Source organism: Lagopus leucura, unplaced genomic scaffold (assembly GCF_019238085.1).
Source record: "Lagopus leucura isolate 7727_CA_CO unplaced genomic scaffold, USGS_WTPT01 Super-Scaffold_54, whole genome shotgun sequence".
In the NCBI taxonomy this organism is placed as follows: domain Eukaryota; kingdom Metazoa; phylum Chordata; class Aves; order Galliformes; family Phasianidae; genus Lagopus; species Lagopus leucura.
The window spans coordinates 1,893,364-1,918,712 of NW_024962251.1; the positions used below are offsets into that span (position 1 = coordinate 1,893,364).

General features: G+C 41.1%; 2 protein-coding genes across 4 annotated transcripts in view; one reads left to right on the forward strand and one right to left on the reverse strand.

The window, feature by feature from the left end:
* The window catches only part of SNX24 (sorting nexin 24), a 77,366-nt gene extending 62,820 nt beyond the window's left edge, over positions 1-14,546 (forward strand). For 2 of the 3 annotated variants that reach the window (XM_042874216.1, XM_042874232.1), the window contains exons 4-7: positions 7,891-7,985; positions 9,452-9,484; positions 9,920-9,987; positions 13,622-14,546. In XM_042874216.1, the coding sequence (XP_042730150.1) occupies positions 7,891-7,985; positions 9,452-9,484; positions 9,920-9,987; positions 13,622-13,692 (267 nt within the window). In that variant the 3' untranslated portion in view covers positions 13,693-14,546. The remainder of the gene's footprint in view (positions 1-7,890; positions 7,986-9,451; positions 9,485-9,919; positions 9,988-13,621) is intronic. The other variant, XM_042874225.1, reaches the window with a different exon arrangement.
* A 900-nt stretch (positions 14,547-15,446) lies between these two features.
* On the reverse strand, positions 15,447-21,049 carry PPIC (peptidylprolyl isomerase C). The gene is made up of 5 exons (XM_042874285.1): positions 20,912-21,049; positions 19,125-19,238; positions 18,605-18,698; positions 16,892-17,076; positions 15,447-15,996 (listed from the first exon to the last, which is right to left on the reverse strand). The coding sequence occupies exons 1-5, from the start codon at positions 21,011-21,013 to the stop codon at positions 15,868-15,870; spliced, it is 624 nt and encodes a 207-aa protein (XP_042730219.1). The 5' UTR covers positions 21,014-21,049; the 3' UTR covers positions 15,447-15,867.
* Between the last annotated feature and the right edge of the window lie 4,300 nt (positions 21,050-25,349).

Below are 25,349 nucleotides of genomic sequence, written 5' to 3' on the forward strand. Positions count from 1 at the left end.
ACACTTTTGGTGCTGTTCTGCTGCCGAAGCAGATGGCATTCAGCTGCTATTGATTTGCTCCTATAGTTACAGAGCAGCATGTAACAGGGCACACTCATTTCACTGAAAGAGAGGTGAGGGATTTTTTGCCAGGGTGGTGGGCTTGAAAAAGGGAAGGGAGGGAAGGATTTTTTTTGCCTGGCCTCTTTTTTTTTTTGGTGTGTGTGTGTGTGTGTGTGTGTTAAGATTTTTCTTAAGGGGGGTTGGGAACCAAATAATAGAACGTTGGAAACCTTATAACTCTGTTAGCAGCATTACAAAAACAAGACGCAGAGTGTGCATGGTTGCAGAGAAAGGGAGAGTTACTTTGTCTAATCCTAGCACTTCCAGTAACATTAATTGATGATAAGGGCACATTGACTCTGAGCAAGCAAGTGCCTGAAACTGCAGAAAGCATCAAAAATCTAATATCACACAATCTACACCTGACTTCATAGTTTCCGTATTTTTTATTTATTTTTTTAAATTTACACGTAGTTTTTATTTGCGTGAAGACCATCAGCTCCTTTGAGAGAGAAAATCACACTGTGATGTGCTGGGCTGGATTCTGCACACAGCTGATCTCACTGATGAGTGAAGACTTTGGTAATTTGCCATTGGATCTTTCCATGAGGTGGTGTGATGGCACAAAGAGCTTTTTCTGGCAGTGTATTCAAAAGGCAGTGTTTTGGCACTAGGGGATGAAAAAGCAATAACTTTGACAGATTTTAAGGAAATGCAGATATATCATAAAGCACCGTGAATAGAGCAGAGGAATGGTTGTCCTAGGACAAAGCACTGCACTTAACAGTGCGGGCTCCTTTCTGGAAGAGTAGTGCTGCTGCCAGCATGGGGAAGTCCTGGGTCTCCTTTAAGGTAGAAAGAGGTCTAAGGAATATTTTTCAAAGAGAGCAAACCTTAATGTTTCTTCAGAAAACAGATGCTTTAGAATCAATGTGTAGTGCTGTCAGCCAAGCATTTACCACATTGTTATGAGCTGATTGGATCTTGCCCTCCTATGGGGCTAGGGAAATGTTTTAAACATAAGAACTATTATGAGCAGATGTTAATTTAACGTGATCTGGAAAAGTGGGGTATATTTAAATGGAATTTTTTGTGCACGGTGTTTCTAGAGAAAACCAGTTGCCATCACAAATTAAAATAAATACCCTTATGTTGTTGTTATTATATCCCTATGCTATCTCTTTATGCTGTTAGAGCTGACTTCTGTTTTGTCAGCTATCCCGTCTTCCTGAGTGTATATGTGATCAAAGCTTTGTGATTCATTGCTTTTGTATAAGAAGCCACTTATTAGCTCCAGAATTCGGATATCAAAGTCAGTTGCTTGTATTAATTGTATTAAGCATTCGGCAACAGATGAAAGAGATTTTTACCATGCATTTGCTGCTGAGGATGAGTAAATATGGAGCAAATGCAATGTAGTATTTTCATTTTAAGATGATTGAAATTTAACAAAAGCTTCTGGATTTTAGAACTAAGCAGACCAGTTTCCCTTACAGTTGCTCTTATAACATTGCAGATCCTAACAAAGTATCCTGCAGTCCTTATACAGCACCTGATTTTCTGTTGAAAAGACTACCAATTCTCAAAAATTAAAAAAAAAAAAAAAAAAAAGAAAGAAAAAAAAGAAAAAAGAAAAACAAAATAAACATAAATCTGAATGTATTTGGTGGGTTTCCCCTTCTTCACCTCTGCAAAAATGGCACAATGAGTTCATTAACCCCCAGAGTAGTGAATTCCCTGTGCTTTCTGCATTCACTTGTTGGGACTTTGGAGTGGGCACCTGCTGCTTAGTCTAATTAGTTTCAAAGGGAATGTTGAATCGTTACTCAGGAGTTTAGTCTGGCCCAAAATGTCTGACCAGAAAATATCAGGGAGACAAAATAAGTGCTCGTAAGGCTGAAAGCATTTTGTTACAGTTCCTTCTACAAACTGTGTAGATGGGAAATCATCCATGGGTGATTTCTAGATTTTTGGTAGCGTTTGTATGAAATTGTCAGTTTTGTGGAAAGCAAGATTTGTTTTCACAGTTTGCTTCCTGAATCTTTATCAACCACCTGACTCCTTCCTTGTTCCCAGGAAAGCTAACAAATATGAGTTAGTGCTGTTGAATATTTCTTATGAGGCAAAAAAGCAAAGAAGAATACTATTTCAAGGCTACTCTTAAGTTCTTGTGGGGACTTTCCAGTATTTTATTGTTTCTCTGGGCTTTTTTCAGTTCATTAGAAGCTACGTTTATCTGATCAGAACCTCATTATCTAATCAAAAAATGCCAACATCCAATCCAACATCTGCATCTGTTGCAGAATAGTCTGTAGCACACTGAGGTAGGGCTCATCCAGAGAGTGCTTTTTGAGAGGGCAAGAAAAAATCATCTTGCAAGGCTACTCGTGTTTCTCTGAGTATTGGGGGTACCAATCTATTGCACTGGGCTCTGAAGAATGAAGTAAAGCTGAATTCTTTGTTTGCTGCGTTTTCTTCAGGCTTTCTTCCTTAATGTGTATTTAAAGGCATAGTAAATACAGTGTACAGAAAATACACCGATATAGGGGAAAAAATGGAAAATCATTTGCTCTTCCAAATGAAAAACAAAGGGAGGGGGAAAAAAAGAAAGGATGCATTTCAGAATGTCTAGAAATTAAACTTGAAAATACTTACAAACACTGTTGTGTTTTAGCTGTTCTGCAGCTAAAATTATACTCTTTCAAAGTTGGTGTGTTTTGTGGTAAAAAAAAAAACAACATCAGTTCACTTAGTAGTTAAGCATTAATTGGAACTGTAAAGGTGTAATTAACTATCCCTCTAAATAAAGTACTCACTAAAAAATCGCTTGGTAGATTTTTAATCAAAACAACTACAGTGTGTTAAAATTAGAATCATAGAATCATAGGATGGCCTAGGTTGAAGAGGACCATAATGACAATCTAGTTTCAACCCCCTGCTATATGCAGGGTCACCATTCACCAGACCAGGCTGCCCAGAGCCACATCCAGCTTGGGAGATCAGGTAAGGCAAAAGTGAAAATGCGAATAGCCTGTAGGCTATTGAGAAACTTTCTGCACGTGTATCCTCAGTGATGTTCCAGTTTAACCTGTCGCTGCTATCTAGTTCATTTATCCTGCGTAGTGTGAGGGTGCTGTGACAGGTGGCTTGATGGTTTTGTGGTTCAAGAGATGTATCTGAGTTTTGAATTCATCAGAAGAATTAAAAAAAAAAAAAAGTGATTGGAAAGCTGGTGTAGGAATTTTTTACTATTCTCTAGTCCTGAGGTTCAGAGACTTTAACTTCCAGGTACTGTCTTTCGGATCTGGGTATCCTGTAGTACCTACAGTCCAGGCTATCTTCCCTTTCAATCTCTGCTGTACAAATGGCACACCCCTCCTTCTGGATTCCTTTTGTTAGGTAGTCTTCGAGCACTGGCTAGCAGGTACTTTGTGTGGAGTGTCACTTCTGTGTTGTAGCGCATACAGTATCTGTACAGACCTTAAACATGATTGGTACCTTCCCTTATTGAGAGATTGCCCACCAGTGAATGTTTCTTTGGTGCTGAAAAATGGTGACTCCTTAATGTGACAGTGTAGGCGATGGATGTATTTAGGAACAGTTCTGATAGATGTAGTTCCCCCTTTCCGATGGCATACAACTGCATTCTCAGTACAGAAAGGGGTGAGCTTCTTCACAGTTCTTCATAGTGGGGTAATACAAAGCACTATTCTATCTGCTATTCAGAAAGGGGAACATTTGCTCTTAGAAGTCTGGTTCCTCTCTACTTGTTTTTTTAGTTAATAAGTTCTTTTGGTAACCTTTTTATCATTTCTTGGGACTGTGCAAAGCAGTTCAGGAAAAGCAGGTTAATAGAAGAATGTAGACTAAAGTGCTGTAAAAGATGCGGGTTTTGGTCCCAGTGGAGACTGACACTCCAGCCTACTTACTGTAGCTGGAATGTATTGATTTTCTTCTCCCCCTTTTTAGCTGCACCGCTGAATTAGGTGGTGTGAAGCATCTTTCCCTGTGAAGAGAGGAAAAACTGTCATGAACTTTCTCACCCTAACAGCACAGCATTTCAAACTAAACCCGATTGAAGGGAAAAGTCTGTTAGGACTCTTAAAAACCCTAAAACTCCGTGCCCCGCACTCATTTCTCTCCGTAATGGCTGCTCCAGCAACCTTGAGAAGAAGCAGTGGGTAACTGTAAGAAATTATTTTTAAGTCTTTTTCATTAAAAAAGAAAAATAATTAAAAAAAAAATCTGTGAAAACAATACATTCTGAGTGACGATCTCCTAAGGTTAGCAGAGTGGTCTTGCTCGGGTTTTCAGCAGGCTGTTCAGTCATTGTTATAATTGGCTGATGAGTAGGTTTGGACCTAACTAGAATGCCAGTGTTCGATTTCACGGTGTCCTCTGTGAAGATATGTCACCACTTACCCTGGCTTTAGTGACAATTTTCTAAAAAGGAAACTCGTGGGAAATCATTATGCTGTTTATATGTCTCCCCTGTTGGAGAGCATTATCCTGTGATATTTTAGCACTGTTTTCCACTGCATGATGGCATCTAGCTAAGGTTAAGGCAGAACAAATCCCTTTGCAATTTTGTGACTATATTTTACTTGCTGAAGGAGAAAAGATGACCGACAATTAAGTATTTTGGATGTCACTGAGAGAACATGTGCAACCGATCAATGGCGTCCTTAGGGAATGTGATTTTATGAAACTGATAAGGTAGAAAAATTGGGATTTTTGTGATTTATGCTACATAATAATAATTACATCCTTTCAATAACCAAAAAAAGAGTCATTTCTGCTGATATAAACATCAGACTTTCCTTTGTGCGTGTGATGGGAGGGGGGGGCTTTTGTTTTTTGTTGTTGCTTTGGGTTTTTTTTTCTGAAGGATGGAGTAGTTCATTAAAGTATGACAGTAACGGGTAAATACCCTCTATGATTTCCTAAGAAAATATAGCATTTCTGCTCTTGGTTCAGCTGAGATCAACGAGTTCGAAAAAAGTATGTTTGGAGTAACTTCTCAAATTAGCCAGAGATTGTTTGTGATGGGTGTTATAGCTCAACTGGGTTTAGAGAAGAATTACTGTGTTCTGTTTTTTGTCTTTAATTAGTTTACTTAAGATACTGAGGCCCATATTTGAAATTCATTACTGTTATGTTTATAGAATTCAGATGTATTAGAAAACCACATTACTGATAAACTAACTGTGAAGTTTTATCATCGTTAAGTTTCCGGTTGCAGAACAAGCAAGGTGTAGTTGCGTTTAGAATGTCGTACATTCAGTTGAACGAGGGTGACTTTTGAGCACCTTACACAAATTACAGACTGTGATTCAGAGGTTTCACCTGCTCAGCTCTTCCTTACAGATGACCAAGTCTGTGAAATCCTATTAAAGTTTTCAGTCAGAAGTCAAAAATCTGTTCTATTGTGGGATGTTGGAAATATATTAATCCGACTACAAAAGCACTTACCTCTGATTTAACAGTATGTTTGAGGAACTTAAATGCAAAGTTGAGAACGTTTAGACTTTTCTCTGGACACTTTGGGCTATCACCAGAGAGAGAAAATGAGGCTGGAAAGATGTCCTTAATTCAGTACGGCTGTTTTTCTGTTCTTCCCAAGTTTTGTTCTGAAAGTCTGTCTGTACAGCAGGTCAGTTGCTATCATGTATTAAACAGCTAGATCATGTGCTGGCACTTTTTTGCACTGAAGCCAGTCAGATCAGTATATTATTACCCACTTTTTAGTATAATCCTTTTACACTTTATTTTGTACTTATTTTTAAAACAATGTCACATTAAATTAATTGGAAAATCCTCTTTTTTTTTTTTCTTTCTTTTTTTCCCAGTGTAGTCATACAACTCTGGAAATGGCAAAATTCCCTATCAGCAGAGGTGAGGTGGCATCCAGAATACAGTACAGTGTAAAACTGCCTTTGCTTCCCTCCAAGTTCTGCTTCTTGAAGTTTAATGAAGAGCTTATTGGAAAGTAAAGTTATTGATCTGTTTTTCTGTTTTTCAGTAGGACACTAAAAGAAAAGCTTTTTTTTTTTTTTTTTTTTTTTGTGAACTACATTTGGTCAGGGCAGGTTATCAGGGTTCATGGCGCATACCATGAAATAGAAATGGAAGGAAATAAAATGCAATATTCATCAACCGGAGTGAGCAGGAGCAGCAGCAAATAGGTCCATAGCAGCTGCCGAGTGCTTTCCTTTTATGCAACAACATATTCTCCTTTTCTTTCCTGGCAATCACTGCTCTGTGCAGCAGCCTCAGCAGGCAACTTTTCTTTCGGACAAAGCTTCCAGGAGGTGCAGATATGAGGCTGCACACAAGTGTTGTGTGCCCTTAAGCATCTTTAAACAACTTTTTCTAGCTGTCCATTTTAATATAATTAATTAGATGGTTTTATTTGACCATGTCATGGACATTGTTAGGCAATTCACACACCCTCTGAATATGTATCCACCTCCGCTCCTCCTTCTGTGCATAACCCAACTGCAGAACAAGATAAATTTTGCAGCAGCAGAGTGCTGATTTTACAGAATGCAAATGAAGTGGCATTTTTAATGCAGCATCTTTACATAGAGGTGAACTGAAAGGCTTAAAACCTGCCAACCACTCAGATCTTTCTGTTTCTTCTGTAAAAGTTGTTAGATCTCTTACAGTCTAGAACAGAAAACAGCAGTTTTTCCTGCCTTCATTTAACTTGTTAGTGATGGTGTCAGCTGCGGAAGAAATGTAGATTCTAAATTCATATCTGCAAATGAAACATGAAAAAAGAACCATTTACCAAATAGCTTTGTTTCCAAATGCTTCTCTTTAGATCTCTGCACACTGTATGTAATGTTTACATGAGCGAGGTTTTCCTTACACAGATAACCAAAATGTTATAAAACTTCAGCACGAAGTGCTGTGAGGCTGGAGTGGATGACCTCTACAAGTCTTTTCCAGCCTCATTTCTTTGTGAGCGTGTTACCCTCTACGTGCTGTTGCACTCTCCTAGTGATAGTACAGCATTGAATACAAACATGGGAAGAAGTTATTTGTTTGTAGGCTAAGTAACATTCCCTCCTACCACTATTGGTATTTCTTCTTTAGATTTGTTTCTTCTGATGGAGAATGTGAACATGAACATAATGAACAGGAATAGCTTTGCTTGTGCAGCCACTTGTATGTAACCATTTATTTATAATTCTAGAGAGGTTTCTTCTGTGTGTATGTTTGTTCTAGACCAGATAACTTTGGCTTTCATTTGTATGTGAAGAGCTGTACTCGAACATCTGCTTATGTGTATGGACTGTTTTGTTTGCCTTGTGAGAAGCAGCGGCTGTTTTTCAGCCTGCCTCTACGAAACTGACAGAGCTCTGTTGTTTTCATTGAAAGTTATTCTTACATGATGAATGTACATGTAAGCATTTCATTTATTTGCCATGTGTTTTTAAGTGTACTTTTGATTGATTTATTTAAAATTGTAAGTCATCTTACCTGCAGAAAACCAAAGGAGGCTGCAGTGCTCCCAGCCATCGTGTTGGTGCTGGGGAAGAATGTGTCAGTCTGGCCAGCAGGCCTCTGGTCAGAGCTCCATCCTCAGGAGCCACGGCATGGATGGGGCAGCACACTGTATGCTGATCAAGAGCTGACACTATTAGCATTTCCTAAGATGTGCATTAATAAAATTCTAAAAAGCTGAGACTTATGTTTTCCACCAATGTAGAAATAGAGATAAAAACAAATGGTGTTACTAATGGGAATGTTTTGATAGCTTGAACAGAAGAGTTGAATATTTAACATGTAAAAAAACTCTTTTCTGCTTGTTCCTTTTTTTTTTTTTTTCATTTATTACAGACAGTCATTTTAGAAAATGAAGAGCTTCCTAAAATATTTCTCGATTTCCTGAATGTTCGACATGTACCTACCCTGCCAAAAGCAGAAAGCTGTGGGTAAGCTCTCATATACTGAAAAACAAATGGAGGCCGGAAGGCCCATATCCACTCAGTGCTGATGCAATTTCATTGACTTAAAATGGTCTCGCTGCCAAATCTTAAAGCTGTAAAATAAATGGGCATTAGATTGACTTAAATGTGTTTATATATCCTCAAAATGTGGTAAAATAAATCCAGCTTCTTCGAAGGCAGAAGCAAAGTTTAAAGTAGTGTTCTTGGAAAGTAGAGTTAAAGTAGGCTTTTCTTATAGTTCCTAAAGTATCAGGTGAATTTTAGAAGATATTCATAACTATTTCCTGCATAGAAAGCACTTGTCTGTGTGTGTTTTACAGCTAACATTTGGTCAAAGTAGAAATTTGTTCTGTGATCACTTCTGTGTTCACCCTTTCTGGGTTTGAAAAGAGGTCTTGCACTTCTACAATGACCCCAATAGCCCCACTGCCCTCTTCTGGTAAGGGTCTGTTCCTGGGGTTGAAAAGAGACTCGTGTTATGATCATGGTGAGTGTAGAGAAATTCCAAAATCACTGTGACCAGAAGTTGTGTTATCATCTGTGGGTTTGTAGGGAGAAGCATTTCTGAACCTGTCGTGGTTGGAACTTCCAGCAGCACTGTGGAGTTGTCCCTTTTCCTCTTCAGAGAATATTCTGTATGCCTGCAGTGGGGAGAGGGCAGGTTGGAAAGCATACAGGTTATGGTGGGGCCCCCTTGATGTAGAGGAAGGGATGGTCCTTAGTTATTTCTGCATGGGAATAAATCTGCTGCTGGTTTTCAGCAGGAAATCCTTTCAGCAGATTCTTAAACCATTCCCTACCTCCCTATATGGGCATTTTCATTAAGATAAGTTAAGGTCTACATCATAAGTCATGATTTTTCCCAGAGAATAATTGCTTTGCTATTCTAAAGATGAGCAGTAATAAACTGAAATTACTGTTTAGTTATGGCACAGCTAATGTTAAAGATCTGGAAGGATGATTCTACTATAACATGTTCACAGAGTGCCTTTGAGGGTGATATGTAGTAGTGAATATGCTCCATGTGCAGTCAGTGTGATGTTGACAGCCACACTACCCTCAACAGCTGGAGAAAACTATATATACTAAATCCATATTGCCCATAAATAAATGATCAGGCATTAGTAATGCAGGGACAAGCTGGCAGGCTTGTAGCATTCACTTGTGGTTCATGATATCAGCCAGTGCCCCAAGTGGGATTGCACCCCTGTCACTTTATAGGTAGATGTGGCTATGAACCCATTGGAGGAGAGTGGATACTGACATTTCCAAGCGGTGGTAAAATAATACGGCCTCCTACATTTGTGCTCTCACTGCGTTGTGCAGCTACAGACCAGAGGAAAATTGCTCCTTTTGATGGTTCCTGAAGGCTTTGGGTTGGTTTATTTTTTATTATGGAGTTATTTTATTAATTTTATTGTAATGGAAGTTTCCTTTCACTTTAATTGCAGCTCTTTTGATGAAACAGAGTCTGAAGAATCAAGGTGAGCTCTATTCTTACTCCTCCTGTGAGGTCAGGTTCATGAACTACTTGAAATGTTGGGCACTTGCTGTATTTTCCTTACAGTTGTCAAAATTAAGAGTAGTTTACCACTGTAATAGGATTTATTTGTTACATGTCATGGCTAGTTTTGTCAGTTGCATTAGCTCCATCTATCTGTGATGTCACTTGAGCCTTAACGCTTGTGTTTGGAGGTTCCCTACAAAATCCCATAGAATACCATTCTAAAGGAGCAGAGCTGAAGGTGGCTGCTGTGAGTGTGTCTCCATGGGAAGGCTGTGAATGGAACCTGCCCGCAGCAGCACGCAGGGTGCAGCATAGCCCTAAGCTGCCTGGCGATCTGTCTGTCGAAGCTGGTTTGTACAATGCTCTGTTTACTGTTCTGCAGTACCGACATCTCTGTTCTTCATCTTTGCAGCAGCAAACTGTCCCACCAGCCTGTGCTGCTGTTCCTGAGGGATCCCTATGTCTTGCCTAAAGCCAATGGTAATCAAACTTGTCATCTGTTAACAGTGCTGTATGACCTGCCCTGCACCGCGCCAACCGCATTATTATTAATACAAGCCGAGTCAAACAACACTGGTCTGAAACCTAATAGCCTGCCAATAAGGCAATAGCTCTTGAGTGAGAAACCATTACAGCTCGGGGTGGGGTGGGTGATTTGTAAAAGGGTGGATTTTTTCTCCTAGCTGTTTCTCAGACAAATCTACTGAGAATTCAAATCAGAAGACTGAGGACATTGCTTCTCTGTTTTTTGTTGTTGACCTTTGGGGCTGCTTTGCCTGAAGGATTTGAACTTAGAGGTCCCATCCTTTATAAGTGCTTTTTTCCTAAACATCAGTCCATCTGCTGTGAGCATGTTTGTATTTCCATTTGGATTATTACTATTTCTTATCATTTATAACCTCTAGATCTCTTGTGAGGGCCAAAAAAAAAAAAAAAAAGTATAATGGATGTGTTCACAGAGCATTTATGTTAGCCTTCATCTCTTAATATGTTCTTCAAAAGAGTGTTTGAAATAGCTTGTTGTAAACCTTTTTTCCTTTCATTTTTTTAGAAGTGCTCTGCATTATTAATTTAGAGAGCATATATTCTGTTCTCTTGATAAAATCTTGATAAAATGTGTGCAGGGATTAAGAAAAACAACATTTTTATACTGTGTTCCGCCAGATTTGTCATCTTATTGTGAGAACTGTTACTTTTACTAAACCTTGCATTAAAACATTAGTTTAGTGAGTCATATTATCTCATAGCTTATCTCACTCTTACTGTGTAAGGCTTGTCTTAATTGCAAACTTGGGGCCATCTGGAAGGGAGTGTAAATTATGAACGTCATTCAGTTGCACACTATTTCTGAGAGATAAAATGGACTTTATGCAGTTGTCTTGAAACACAAAGACAATGCTTAAATGTTTCCAGCCCTCGTGTAAGGGTTTGCTGCAAGACCTCTGCTCAAGGATTTGCAATTCTGTGATGATGTTTATCTTTCTTCCCTAGTGTATACACTGAGTCAGGCTGAAATTTCTTCTCTGGAAATCATTAGTAATTTTCTAATGAATTTTGTAATTATACAGTTTTGCTTTACTTTGGATCAGGATAAATGCCTCTCCTTATGCATGATGTTTAAATACTAAATAGACCTTGTTAGTGATAGCTGACACAAAGAACTTTCAAGGCCTTGGCTAAGGCATTCTTTTTTTTTCTTTTTATTCTAAAAGATAGAATTCACTTGCAAATTACTCTCTATTTTAATGTATAGTGAATTAAAACACCAAGTAGAATGCCAGTTCTAGCATTAAAAAATGAGGGGAAAAAAAACAACCTCTACATCCAGAGGCTCTTCTGTGCTGACTCAGCTTATCCAGAAAGAAAACAACTTACACAAAAAACCACTGCCTTTAAGATTTCTTTCTTGTCAGTTCAAACCATGGAGAAAGTGCAGAATGAGCTTTCTATAACGTTGTCTCTGATCAGTTTCCACTGTGATGGATTCCTTTGCAAAAAGCAGCCAGAGCTACTCCAACTGATGAAAAGTGAGTTAGCAAACAACTATTCATCGCATTCCCTCTTTGAAGAAGGTCAGTTACGACAGTTGTTTAGATCAGAAATGGAGTTAATCCTTCCTGGGTACAGGAGGGCCCATGTTAACATCTTTTGAAAAAAATAGGAAACTGCATATTTGTGGATTTTAATGAAGTAAACAGCTGATTTTTGACTCTAATGCACATTACTTGTCTTTATTAAAAAAAAAAAAATTATTATAGTGTTGTCATGATTGTAATGACTTCAGGCATTGTTGTGTTGCTAGACGACTTCCCAAAAATGAGATTTACTATTACATACTTCATTGGTTTTCAGACTTACTTTTCATGGCTTAGCTAACACAGAAGTGCATGAGCGCCTCTGGTTTTGTGTGTGTGAGGTGTTCACTCTTTTTTTTTTGTGAGAGTAAAGGCTGAAAAAAAAAATACCAATTGTTTTTACTATGTTGAAGAAAAGCTAAGGAAAAGCCTAAAATGCTGCAAGACTAAAATGGTACTGCAGAGGCTGAAAAACAAAACCTCAGATTTACTGTCAATGGATTGAAGATTCTTCTGATAGTTAAGCTATGCAGGTATCACATACTTGCAGGACTGTGCTTCACTGTAGTAATAGATTTAATTTAAATTAATTTGCTTTAAAAAAGCCACAAAGCTTCACAGCAGTTCTGATGGTGCAAAGATGTATTTTTTTAATAAATACTCATTTTCCTGTATGTCCTCTGTGGTATCCTACATATTACATCAGAACCACTACAGTTTGATGGAACCACGGAACTCAATTTAGAAAGAAAACATCAGACTGCTCTTAGCAGTGAGTTTTTAATAACATTAATGATATTAGCAAAGTGTTATCTGGGTAATTTGGAGTAGCTGAGCTCAGCTCACAGGACTTGGGGGATTGCTACAGGAGAAGTTAGAGAACATTGTATGCATGTCCTTTATGATGGAAGTTGCAGTTTGTGACAGGATCCTAAGACTCTTCTGTTTGTTGAGCCTGTAATACATTCAAATCATCAGTGTTAATAGGGGATGAGGTGGAATGTTTAAGCAAATGAGGATTTATTGTTTTTTATTGTTTTCTTACTGAGTCCAGGTCTGATTTTTTGCTCACCACTTTAGCTCTAAAATGATACAAGTAAAAGGACCAGGGTCAGAATCTAATTTATCAGCTATCTGGGCAGCTTTGTGAATGTGGCATCTGCCTTCTCTGAGCGTGCTTTAGACTCACAGCCAAAGGAAGAAAACTGGTTAGGGTGGAAAGTTATCCATCAGAAATAGTCTGATCTTTGGGTAGACTCATTCCTAGTGTACTAGCAATTCTGAGGTTGTAAAATGTAAAATCAGAAATTCTTACTCCTCATGCCTGGTAATTTAAGTCAAATTCATCGCCAAGAAGGTGGGAGTTGGCTGTTTGCTTCAGTAACGTAATTCCTGGTGTTCCTCTGCGTGGGTATTTTATTACATTTCATCAGGTAATTCCTTCGTGTATATGTAACAATGAGAATTTATGTAACATGAGAATTTAAGTGCCAGCATCCCACATAGTGGCTTTTTTTAGTTAATGTATGATAGGATGACTTCTTGTGTCGATCGGTCACTCTGAAATTTCCCTGCCTCACAAAACCATCTGCATGGTAAAGGCATCCCCAGCTCTCCTCAGCCTGAACATCTTTTGCTGCAAACCACAGTGGAAAAACAGCTTTGAAGTATTCCCGGTAGCACTCTTGGAATTCCTTCAAGTATATTGAGATTTTGTTAGAAATTGAATTGCCAGTGTAATCCATCTTCCCTGTGAGAAGAGATTCAGATAAAGAGCGGGAGCCCAGCAGCATTAAGTATGAGAGCATCCCTTTAAATCAATAAGCTACAAATCTGGCAGCGCATTCATGCAATGCCCAGCGCTGCGCTGAAGTGGCTTTAGTGCTGAAACAGCACTACTAATAGCACATCCCAGCGCGGGCAAGCAGTTTGGTGATGCAGTAACCCGGGTTAGACTAGGCCTTAACCAGTTAAATTTGACAAGAACACCTGTCCTTACTGACATAGATAACAAAACCAGGTTTTCTATCTTTTTTCAGATAACTTTCCAAATGTGGTTATAGAAGGCATCCTACATGGAATATTTTATCCTCATTTACTGCCAAGGTAGAAGAGATTCACGGCTAGAAGAAGCTGAAGCAAGTCTCTAAGTAATGTTTAATCAGATTAGTAAGAAGGAAATGGTGATGTGATTTTTGTGCTCAAAATCAAGAGGCACAACCTCTGCTTAACTTCAAGTGTTACTTTTTTTTTTTAATCAGTGTCACTACTGTTGCTGCTTTTAAAAAGATTTGGAAACAAGCATACAGAAGGTAGTTGTACCTTGTTGATAGACTCTTTGTAACTATTTAACACTACAAGCTGAACATCATACACTGAGTTACATTATCCTTTGAAAAGAATTAAAAGCTGTACTAATGTTTTCTACCGTTTCTATCCTAAATTACACTAAACCTTTTTGCACCAGGCTTTTTCTCAGCACACAGGCCCATTGCTGGCAGTGGATGGATTGAAAGTGCTGGCACTGAAGTGAATGCATGAGAAACTGAGGAATTTGCTGAGCATTTTTCTCAAGTTATTTTCAATTTGCTTCTTAATTATTGGTTGGAAAAGAGCCAACGCGGGTATGTGCAGTTGCCATGAGAAATCATGCTTTTATGTTCTGAAATACGTAGCTCTCTTTTAGAAAATTGTCCAGATTTCAGTCACAGTGATGCTATCTACCAGGGGATCTTCACTCAATTATGACACATAACCTGTGTGTATTCTTACTCTTTATTTTGCAGACTGTATTCTGTATCTTAGCATTTTATAAGTCACAGAGCATACGAACTTTAGCTTACTAAAGTTTGATTAAGTAGTAACATGTCAAAACTCATATATATACTTGTGTGTATATATATTCAGATTTAACTGGAAATTGTGTGCTACTGGAGATTACAAAATAAATTACTAGAACGTTGACGTACTGCTTCAGTGTATTTTGTTGTGCCTTTTTGCTCAAATAAAACATTTCTCAGAGGTTATCAAAGAGGTCATCACATCTTCATGTGATGCACAAGAACATGTTAGTTGCCTGTCTGTTTAAAACTCACAGTACCACACTTGCTATCTGAATGTATTACACTCATGGAATAGGGAAACTAAACTTGGACAAAGGCACAGAATCAGTAACTGCAAAGCTAGGCACTATCAGAACTGATCAGGAGGCACACGTATTGCCTGACTACAAAATCTGCCTTAAAGCTGCTTGGAAATAGTGAAAAGTTTGGATTTGCTTAAAAAAATCAACTTGCCCATGTGAGAGTCCTTGCTTTCCTGCCTGGGGGATCCACCTCCAGGAAAGCTTTCAGGTAGTAGTGGAAAGCAATTTAGGTGAGACTGTATGAGAAACTGTTGCTTTTCCTTCCAGTCTTCATTTCCCAGACTCTTTGCAGATTCTTACCTGCAAAGGCTAGGAAAAAATAAAAAAAAAGCACAAACTGAGATGTAAAATGGTCGTCTGATTGCCTAATAGTAGGCAAATTTAGACACCACCTTCAAGCTTTCCTAAAATCAGAGAACCACCAAGGTTGGAAAAGACCTCTAGGACTGTCCAGTTTCTAACTGACAATCGTATTTAGTGAGACAGACCTGCTACTTCCTGATTGCAGGACTGTCATCTGAATGCACTGCTTTTTTTTGAAAGATAGTAGAACTTCAACTCACACATTAAGGAAATCTGCCACCCTGCTCAAATCTTGAAACCTCATCTGAAAAGCAGCACTCCCGCATGGTTTGCAGACTCAAATGAAGTGGGAAGAAAGCAAAAAGGGAGAGAAAAACAAAAAACAAAACTCTTCATGAATTATCTGAAATCAAAGTTTTTTATTCAAAACATGTCTGTATTTTACTTTTTTTCCCCAGAGACATGTATTTAAAAGAAGCAGATACTTCTACAGAAAATAACATTTTCAGTTAAAAGGCAGTAACAAATACTGTGAAAATTTCCAAAGAATACAAAATGACTATTTCATGCCTTGAAAAAAGGAAGTACTTCTACAGTCTTTCATGAGAGATTTTCAGTAAGCTCTAGGAATGTGCAGGCCTTGTCCTGAGTTCTAAGGCCTGACTGCTCCATCCAGCTGTTACACACAGCACTATCTTTACGTAGCTGGCAACTTAGGAGCATCACCTGCATATAGCTTAATGTGTTTTAAGGAGAAAACTCAATAGACAATTGAGATCAGTCAAAAAACTTAGACCTCGAAGGATTACACTGTACTTTCCACACTGAGCACTGTTCTCACCAGTCATCTACTTCCACTACGAATGGTTCCTTTACAGCTATTTTGCCACTGTTCACGATCACGCAGTCATGAAGAGGGCGGTCATGTTCATCCGTCTGCTGAAGCTCTATCAAGTGCACCACAGACTGTAAAAAATAAAGCACAGATCAGTTGGATAAAGAAAGCCCCAGCGGCTCAAGTCTGGCACACAGCAAGCAGTTAAGTGCTCCTGGTGACCGCTTCTACCTTTATTATATATATTAGGCAAGAGATCGAAGTAGCTATTTCTAAAGGACAAAATTCAGTTGGAAATACTGAGCACTCATTTTTTGTTATCTGCCAGTTCACCTAACTAGACTAAAACTTAGTTTTAATCTCTCTTCAATTATTTTTTTTCAGCTGCTGAGCTCCTAAGAATTGAATTGGATACTCAGGATGGGATGTGAGGGGAAGTGCTGTGATGAGGTCTGCAAACTCCTCAAAGAACTGGTGCAGAAGGTCGTGTTTACCCACTCATTTCAAAATATAGATTAAATGGAGTAATGAGTTACATGGAGTTAAAAGAAGTATAATCAATGGGAAATAACACTTCTGAACTTGCATACTGCTTGGCCCTTGCAGTGATGCACTTGATCAATTTTGCTGCTGTGTACACGTGGAGGGTACTGACTATCATTTGTTTCCTTTTTAAACAGTTCTGAATATTTGTTTGTATACCTCACACTCACGTGACCTAACAACTAAAGAGTTACCTACAGCTTGCAGAAATATAATTATTTCATGGCTGGCAGCATTACTAGCAGGGGGACCTGAACTCTGCAGTCTGCAAAGTTGTCAATGTTGACTTCGTTGGCTAGTGATCTGAAGCAAGGGGCCATCATTTGGTATTTCAGTTCCAAATCTCCTAGCTTCAAGTTCTTCACATCCGTTTTCTACCAAATGCACATCAGGTGAACACTCAGTTGTTCAAGATGGCTCTAAGTTACACTAACCAGTATAATACAGGAGAATACTTCCCTGAATTATTTGCTTTCAGCTTACCATTCCATCAAGGACTTTGCCAAATACTACATGTTTTCCATCTAACCAGGAAGGTTTTGTCACACTGATAAAGAACTGGGATCCATTGCTGTCTGGGCCAGAATTAGCCATGCTAACCCATCCAATTCCATAATGTTTGAGCTTGAAATTCTCGTCTGGAAACCTTTCTCCATAAATGCTTCTTCCTGTGACATAAAAAATGTTTGTTTGTTTTTTTCTTAAAAAAGCAAACAACCCACAACCTTGTTAAAAAATGAAACGAGTACAAAGTCGAGACTTAAAAGATTCATCATTTGAGTAAGCCTAACAACATCACTGTTGTGATTCAGTAACTGAAAAGATTTTGCATGTAGAGAAAAGAATAAGGTGAACTAAAACACTAGATACATGGAAAGAATATTTAAAGCTAGTGATGCTTTAGCCTCTGAATTTAACAAGCAAACTCAGTATCTTCAAAGATCCTACTAAAATACATCGCTGAGCAGCAGTGATACTTCATCCCAGCAAATTCAAATGGCATCTTTATGGCCACTAAAAATAAGGTAGTCATGTTTTGTGGCAACTTTGGTACTCCTGTAACACTTTCTGCATAGTATATTTTTGTATTTTGCTTTAAACATGTTTATGAAGACTAGGGAAGCTAGTGTCACAGACTCCATGTGTCTCTATAGAAACATTACATAACAATTTTGGTGCTTGAAAAGAGAAAGAATAGTCATGGTTAAATACTGTAACTTTGAAAAGAGAATGCTGCTGTGCTCCCTGTTTGCACAGTGCCTGTAGGGATGCTGCCCCAACACACCACCATAGCTATCCCAACGAACAGTAGTAGCAGGCAAACAAACCTTGCCTACCTTTAGTGCTAAAACTGTGTCTGTGGTATTTTAGCCTTCCCCACTGTTTGCTGCAAGGAAAAGGAATGTGTTTTCCATTCTGTCCCAGCGGGGAAGTCACTAACACTGCACGCAGACAGTTCAAATCGTAGCACCTGATGAACACGCGTGTAAAGGAAGAGAAGAAATCAGGCCAGAATGCATGCGATGCAAGAGATGCTGCACTAGACTGCTCTCCTGAACTGGCTGATGTGGTCTTCTGGAGGTTCAGGAGGCAGTTATAGATTTAGTGGAAGAAAAAAGAGAGTGCAAGACACTCATTTCAATTTCTCTGTCCCTGCTTTGGATTTCTCTCCTGCAGCACTTTTTGGAATGCTCCACAGAAATGGCTGAGCTGAGGACAAGGGAGGTGAGACTGCTCTTTCCCTACCTGCTTCCCCCTGAGTGCTTTCCTTGCTTTGTTGCAGATTAGTTTGCTGCTGGGTGACTGAAATTGGTCCATGTATACTTGCAATCAGGAATGCAGTGCTGTTGCAAAGCAGAGCAGGGGAATGGTGGAAATGGCTGTAGGAGCTGCTCAGCTGCTCAAAGGGCTTGCCATGCCCATTGCAAAGCCAGGCTCCTGACTGGGGAAAAGTCACAGACAGAAAGCGCTATCTGCAGAAGCTGAGGACAAGGAAGGTCTACGCACACTTTTATTTGGTAACCTGCATTTGTGCATCTTATCTTCCAAGATGCCTGGAAAAGAACTAACTGTTTCTAAAATAAATGTTTTTTTTCTTGTTTATGGGAGTTGAAAGAAAAAAGGAAAATACTTTTTCATCCATCTTTTCAGTAAACCCTCAAAGAAAGGAAAGAAGCCATAAGAAAGGTATGTTACCTCCTGATCCATCTCCAGCTGTAAAATCCCCTCCTTGAATCATGAAGTCTTTGATCACACGATGAAATTTACTTCCTTTGTATCCATATCCTCTCTAAGAAAATGAAATAATGAATGTAAAACACAGTTCTGTATGATCATATGGAAATGTGCACGTGGTAAGTGGTCAGCTTTCAGAGAACATACCACCACCTGAGCCAAATGCTGGCAAGAAACAAACAGCAGTGAGACGCAGGTGACTGCATCCAGGGTACAAGTCTGTATGACCAGTGCTGACCACAGTGCCTCTGCATGGCACATCTGCTGGGCAGGGACACGCCATGGTGCTGACAGCCAGCCCCAGTGACATCTTGTGATGCAAGGACTTCTGTGTCTCACACAGCAGAGCACGGACTCGGGAACGGCACTCTTGCACTGACTGCACTGAGGTGAAGTGGACATTTCACAGCCAAAACGGCGTTTAAATACTCATTCCCCACTCCAAACTTTAGCACACAAAGGAAGAAAACTGCAAACCTACTTCTCCAGTTGCCAGCACGATGAAGTTCTCCACCGTTTTTGGGACAACCTTTCCAAATAACCCAATTGTAATTCTGCCAACATCTCTGTCTCCAATCTTCACGTCAAAGAACACCTAGATGTATTTGTTAAGAAAAGAGACACAAACATGAACAATGGTAAGAAATAGCCTCTGGGGCGCTCACGACTAATATTACAATCCTCAGGTGCTAGTTTCCTTCCAGTTTCCAAAACCAGATTATGCAGTGGGAAAAGGTGGGAAGAAAACCCTGCTGCTCCAGCAAGGTGTCCACTCCCCACATAGCAGCCCAGAACTGCCTGGAGGAAGAAGCAGGCTGCAGTAGGTAGTTGGTTGCCTGAAGTCTTCTACGTGTGTGTTGCTAAAAAGCCTATGTGGAAAAGACAAAAGAGTTAGGAGGCATTTAACATAGTTCAGAATGTCTGTGTGTGTCTATGAACAGCAAAACTGTTCAAATGATTAAATAGGAGCAGCTGTCAGGAAATGAGGAGTTTTAAGTTCTGAAAAAGTTACATAAAAACTATTACAACTTCTAGGAAACAGCAATGTGTATTCCTGTGATGTGGTATTTGCTATTCTGCACTCGACCAAATATTACTAGTCTGCAACTCTAAGAAATTAGTCCAATTATCATAATAAATGACCACAGTCTCTCCAATGTCAATGCCTCTTTCATGCTTTCCTACCAAACATTTCTACTGTTTCTTCTTCTTCCATGTGGTTTTGACTGTTGAACTCCTGGCTAATGTTACAAAAGCTTTATAAAGAAAATAACATTCCTTTTGATGCACCTCATCCATTTTCTTGGCACTTGGCACCAAATACTTGTACTAGTTAGATGTGCGGCTTCCAAAGCATTAACAACAAACTTTCCCTGATTTCCTGGCATTTTTATAAATGCATCTTTCTTCATTTTGCAGTCAGCTCTCTTTAGGTATGGGCGCACAGGAAAAAAAAAAAAAACTGTGCAGGTTTTCTAAACACACCTTATTTTCTATGGAAATCTTGTCCAGGCAGGGTGCTGGTGACACAGCCAAGGCTGCCAGCAATGCCTGCTGGCAGCAGCACTATCAAATGCGTACACAGAGCACGGGAGAGAAGGCAAAGCTCCTATCCCGAACTGAGGCCAGGCTTCACAAGCGGCAGAGCTGCACACGAAAATGCCTGTGCTCCCCGAAACGTTAGGAAATGTGTCCTAACGCCCAACCCGGACCTCTCGGGCACAACCTGGGGTCACCACCTCTCTTCAAGTCCTTCGAAAAGGGAACGAAACGTCGCTGAGCCGTCAGACGCTGCAGCTTCAGATTTGCAGGGATAGAAGCCAAAGTTAAAAATCGCCGTAACGGGGCAGGCGACGGACACGGGCACGGCACGGCGGAGCGGGCAGCGGGACGGCCCGGCTCAGCGCCCGCGGCACCGGGACGGGAGCGAACGCAACAGCAAAGCCCCGGCGGGCAGCCCGAGCCAGCTCAGAGCTCCACGCGTCACCACACCGTGCGACAGCTCACGGAAACGGTGACGCCGCTCCGCGCCGCAGCGAGGCGATGGCAGCACCGGCACGGGGCGATAGGGCGGGGGCCGGGACACCCCACGCCGCTCCTCGGACTCTGCCGCGCGGTATCCCGCCGCAACGAGCGCGGCGCGGCCTCCGGGCACCGCTCCTCGCAGGCGAGGCGAGGCGAGACGGGCGGATGTCGCGGGCCGCCCCAGAGCAGACCGACAGACCGACCGCTTCCCGCCCGGCCCGGCTCGGCCCGGCCCGGAGTCACCTTGGCCGTCACGCTGGGTCCCCTCCTCCTCAGCCCGTCGGCCGCCGCGACCAGCAGGCAGAGCCAGGCGATGGCGCCGAGCGCCGTCCGCCCGCGGGACATGGCGCGACCGAACGCTGCGGCGCCTGCGCCCGAAGCCGGGCGGCTCCTCCCGCGCCATGTGGCGGGGGGGCGCTCAGCTCCACCGCGCGGCCGGCGCTGCCCCGCTACGCTCCAGGGGAGGGGCGGCGGGAGGACGGCGGCCGCCCCGCTCCAGACGGGGCTGCTTCCTCGGGGAGGCCGGCCGCCCGTACCGGCGTCGCGGGGAGATGGGGCTGCGCCGCCGGTCCGTGAGAAACGTGCAGGCTGTACCGCGGTGAGACCTGTGCGCTCCCAAGTTCCAGGACCTGAAGGAAAAATAGTTGCTGCGCGCCGCTGTGCTGCAGGCAGGAGGCTGACAGCGGCGTGTGCCAGCACGTCCAGGGCCAGAGCTCGCGGCTGCGCAGCGCTCGGTGCAGCCTTGCAACCGGGGGCCGGCCTGCGTCTGCTCATGGCAGAGCTGCAGAGGTGCGGGACGCGGCGGTTGGTGCTGAGAAGCTGATCAGACAGCTGCTTGCTTTGCAGGTGTTCCGTCCCGCTAGCCAGGTGGTTGAGGCATGCCAGGCACGTTCCTGGATCATGGAATCCTAGAATGGCCTGGGTTGAAAAGGACCACAATGATCATCTGGTTTCAACCCTCGGGCTATGTTCAGGGTCAGCAACCACCAGGCCAGGCTGCCCAGAGCCACATCCAGCCTGGCCTGGATCATACCTTCTGTTTGGGGATTCAGCGTGTGTGTGCTAAGGCCTCTGCAAAATTCATCAGTGCAATCCAGCCATATTACCTATTTAGACTTTGTCTGCTTTAAAGCCGTCTGTTTGCACAGTGGAAAGATGCTGCACATCATGGCGTATTCAGAGGAGTGTGATGAGAATAGAAGAATGTGCGTCATAGCACATAGAGTGCATGTTAATAGCCTTCAGTGTTCTGAAGGCAGAATGTTTTGATTTTGGGGAATAGACCTACATGAGACATGGTATTTCTAATAGTCCAGATCAAGTGAGTCATACGGAGGGTACAGTCAGAAAGAGGAAAAGTATTAGCTGATGAGAATTTGTTTTCCTATATCTGTTCAGTCACAGTAGGCTGGTTTAGATGGCGAGGAGCAAGCAAGGGAAAGACAACCAAGAGGACATGGTCTGGCTAGCAGGCTCATCTAACAGCTCTGAGATAGAGGGGCTTACTCCATGGACATGTGCTAAATAAAGGCATCCAGAATACTGTGCAGAGTTCCATTTCACTCAATAAAAATGCTGGTCTTTGCATGGACGATGTTGCTGTTTTTTTGGGGTGTAAATATGTTTTCTTTGTATAATGCTGGTGTGTAGGGCGATAAGTATTTCATAGCATGGAAAAGACTTGCAAACAAGATGAGAGTGTGTCTGACTTACAGTATCTTATAAAGTTGATGCATGTTGGTGATGCTAAATAACTTTCAGAAAAAGATAAAATAGCATTTAAACAGAAAATATCCAAATGAGGCAGAAACTTAATAGTGTTCAATAAAAACTCAATTTCACATGGATAACCTTTTTCTGAGGCAAAATGCCATGCCTGTTTTTAGGAATCTGATGTGAATTGTGTGACTGAAGATAGTCAGAGTTCTGACAAACAGTATGGTTTGTAGGAATGGGAAAGAAAAAAAGATCTTTAGAATAAAACTAAGGAAGCCTCCTGTCAGAACCGTAGACTCATAGAATGGCTGGGTTGAAAAGGACCACAGTGATCATCTGGTTTCAACCCCCTGCTATGCGCAGGGCCACCAGAGGAGATATGCACTCAGAATTAGGATAAATTCCTTTACTGCGAGGGTGGGTGGCCAGACGATGGAAGAGGCGTCCCAGAAAAATGGTTGGTGCCCCATGGGTGCTCAGGAGCCCTTTGGGCACTGCCCTCCACAGTATGCTCTGACTCTTACTGGCCTTGAAGTGGTTGGGCAGTTGGACTCAGTCTGTAGGTCCCCACTGAGTGAACTGTGCTGATAATCCAGCTCAACTAGGGAATAACATGTAACATTTGTTACGATTTCTTTGTTTTTCTGCCTCAGCTGTTCGCAACCATTGTGAAGATTTGGTGTACTTTTTGCTCAAGCACCCAGTACAGTCTGCTGACAGCCATGCTGAACTCCTGGCAGATTTGCACAGGCACAGTTTCTGTGTACAAAAAAAGTACAAAACCAAGGGAAATCAACAACAGACTTCTTTTCCCTTCTATCCTCCGTAGCTTGGGAGGATTTTATTCTCCTCTCTGTTGGAGTTAATTGGAAGGCTACTGCAATTTCTTCCTTTGGTCGTCTTTTCTGTACACTAAGAACCCCAGTGCACATGGTTCAAATATTGGAGCAGGTGTTACATGGCTGTGTAGCTGTTAATTGCAGTACTAACTTTATCCTTTAAAAATCTGAGAAGTTACAAATAAGTGCATTGCCTTTTTTTTTGTTTTTAATAGATAAATGGCGCAAGGATACTGTGACCCCCAAAACTGGATCATCGATTGAAAGAATGTTTTAAAACTGTCTCATGTTTCTGACTTGGTTCTCATGGCATTTTGCAGTGCAGTGCTAGCAGATGTGCGTTGTTTTGGTGCTTGTTGTCTTCTACAGTAATCAAGCCTTTAAGAGAATAAATGGCTACTGCCTGACAGCCTCCCATTTCAGTAATAGTATTTGTAATGAGGTGTTTCATTGCTTCTGAGAGAGTTTTTACAGTTTAAAATGGGTACAGAAGAGACATATATTAAGCGTTTAGCATCTGACACTTTCTGATTTCTGGTGCTATGAGCATTGGCAGTAATTCCAGCACTTCCTTTCAGCTGTATGGCATTTTAGTGCGCTATGATTTATTGCAGTGATACAGAAATATTTCATATCCAAACTGCTCTAGTATATCATGTTACACAGGTAAAAAGAATTCTGGGCATGACATACATAATAATAATGTTTTATGGGTCTGTAGGCACTTTCATCAACGTTAACTGCTTGACAGTTGCCAGAATGAAACTTGAAGTAAGTATTGTGTTCTGTAAGGCTGCTGCAGCTGAGCTTTTATCTTTATTTCCTCGCTTTGAAATGGGTTTGTGATTCTCAGACCTGAATGGCTGGACGTGTGTCATCATTACCAGCCTCAGCCTCGGCCCATATTGTTTCAGAAGCCCACTGCAGTACTTCTCTAGAGTTCTGATGTATCATGATCATGTATCAGCCATATATTTAAAGCCAAGCTTTAATCCCATAAAGACTTAAGAAATGACACCACTTCATCTTACGCATTGTCTGTGTTATAATAAAGTTAAAAGCTGTAAAGTATCAGGGCAGTGGTGATGGTGTATAGTTCTAAGAGACCACAGTTAAAAAAGACAGCAGTTTAAGGTCCACGAACTGTAAGTCACTATATATGGCCTTCATGAATAATGAAGAAATAAGTTTATGGGGAGTTTTGTTTGTATTTTTTTTTTTTTTTTTTTTTTTTTTGTCTTTTCCTTTATGTAACTTCAGAAAAATTGAGTGTATCATGTCTGCCGTCTCTTCTATTAAATCACTTGTAAAATGGCTTAAACTTCCCCTGTCATCCGGTGCACTTATGCAAAATAAATGTGTCCCATGCTCTAGATAAGTGTCTTCCTTTTGGTGAACAGTTTTTAAGCTTTTTAAATTTTGTATCCAAGCACAATTTGAAGTGTCATCCTTTCCACTCTAATGGTCGAAGCATTTATTTAGGTGATACTGGCAACGTGTTTTCAAAATGTTACAGCTGGAGCCAGAACCGGTTTTGCTTTGAGCCCATTTGTTTGCAGGATAGCATAGCTATCTGTAATTGCACATCTCACTGGAGTGAGCATTTAACACATAGTCATTCATTTGAGTCTGTTCTACATGCAGCCTGCAGTTGCTTAAAATTCCGTAGGGGAAAAAAAAGAAAAGAGAAGCTGTAGCAGTTATGTCTAGCTGTAAGGAGGTGTGCAGTCAGTTTTGTTTGTTTTCAAAGCAACAGAGTTAAAACTTCTTAATAGCATCTCAGAATTATGATGATATATTTTTTTATTGCTCCGATTATTACTTAGTGTAAACATTCCAGTGCTCCAAATACTTTTGCACATCATTTGACTTTGGCTGTGGTCTCACCTCCGTGGAAGTACTTACACCTGAACATCAGTACAGGAGTGTTAGAAGGAGGTTGGGCCTTTGTCAGTGAGCTCCAGTAGTCACAGAAGGGACCCATGAGATTGTGGAGTCCAAGTCCTGGATCCACACAGGAGCCACTCGTAAATCAGACCCTATGTCTGTGAACGCTGTGATTATTGCTAGTCCAATAGTGCCCAAAGGTGAAATTCAGGGGATGCGGTTTGCAGCTCTGGGCTTTT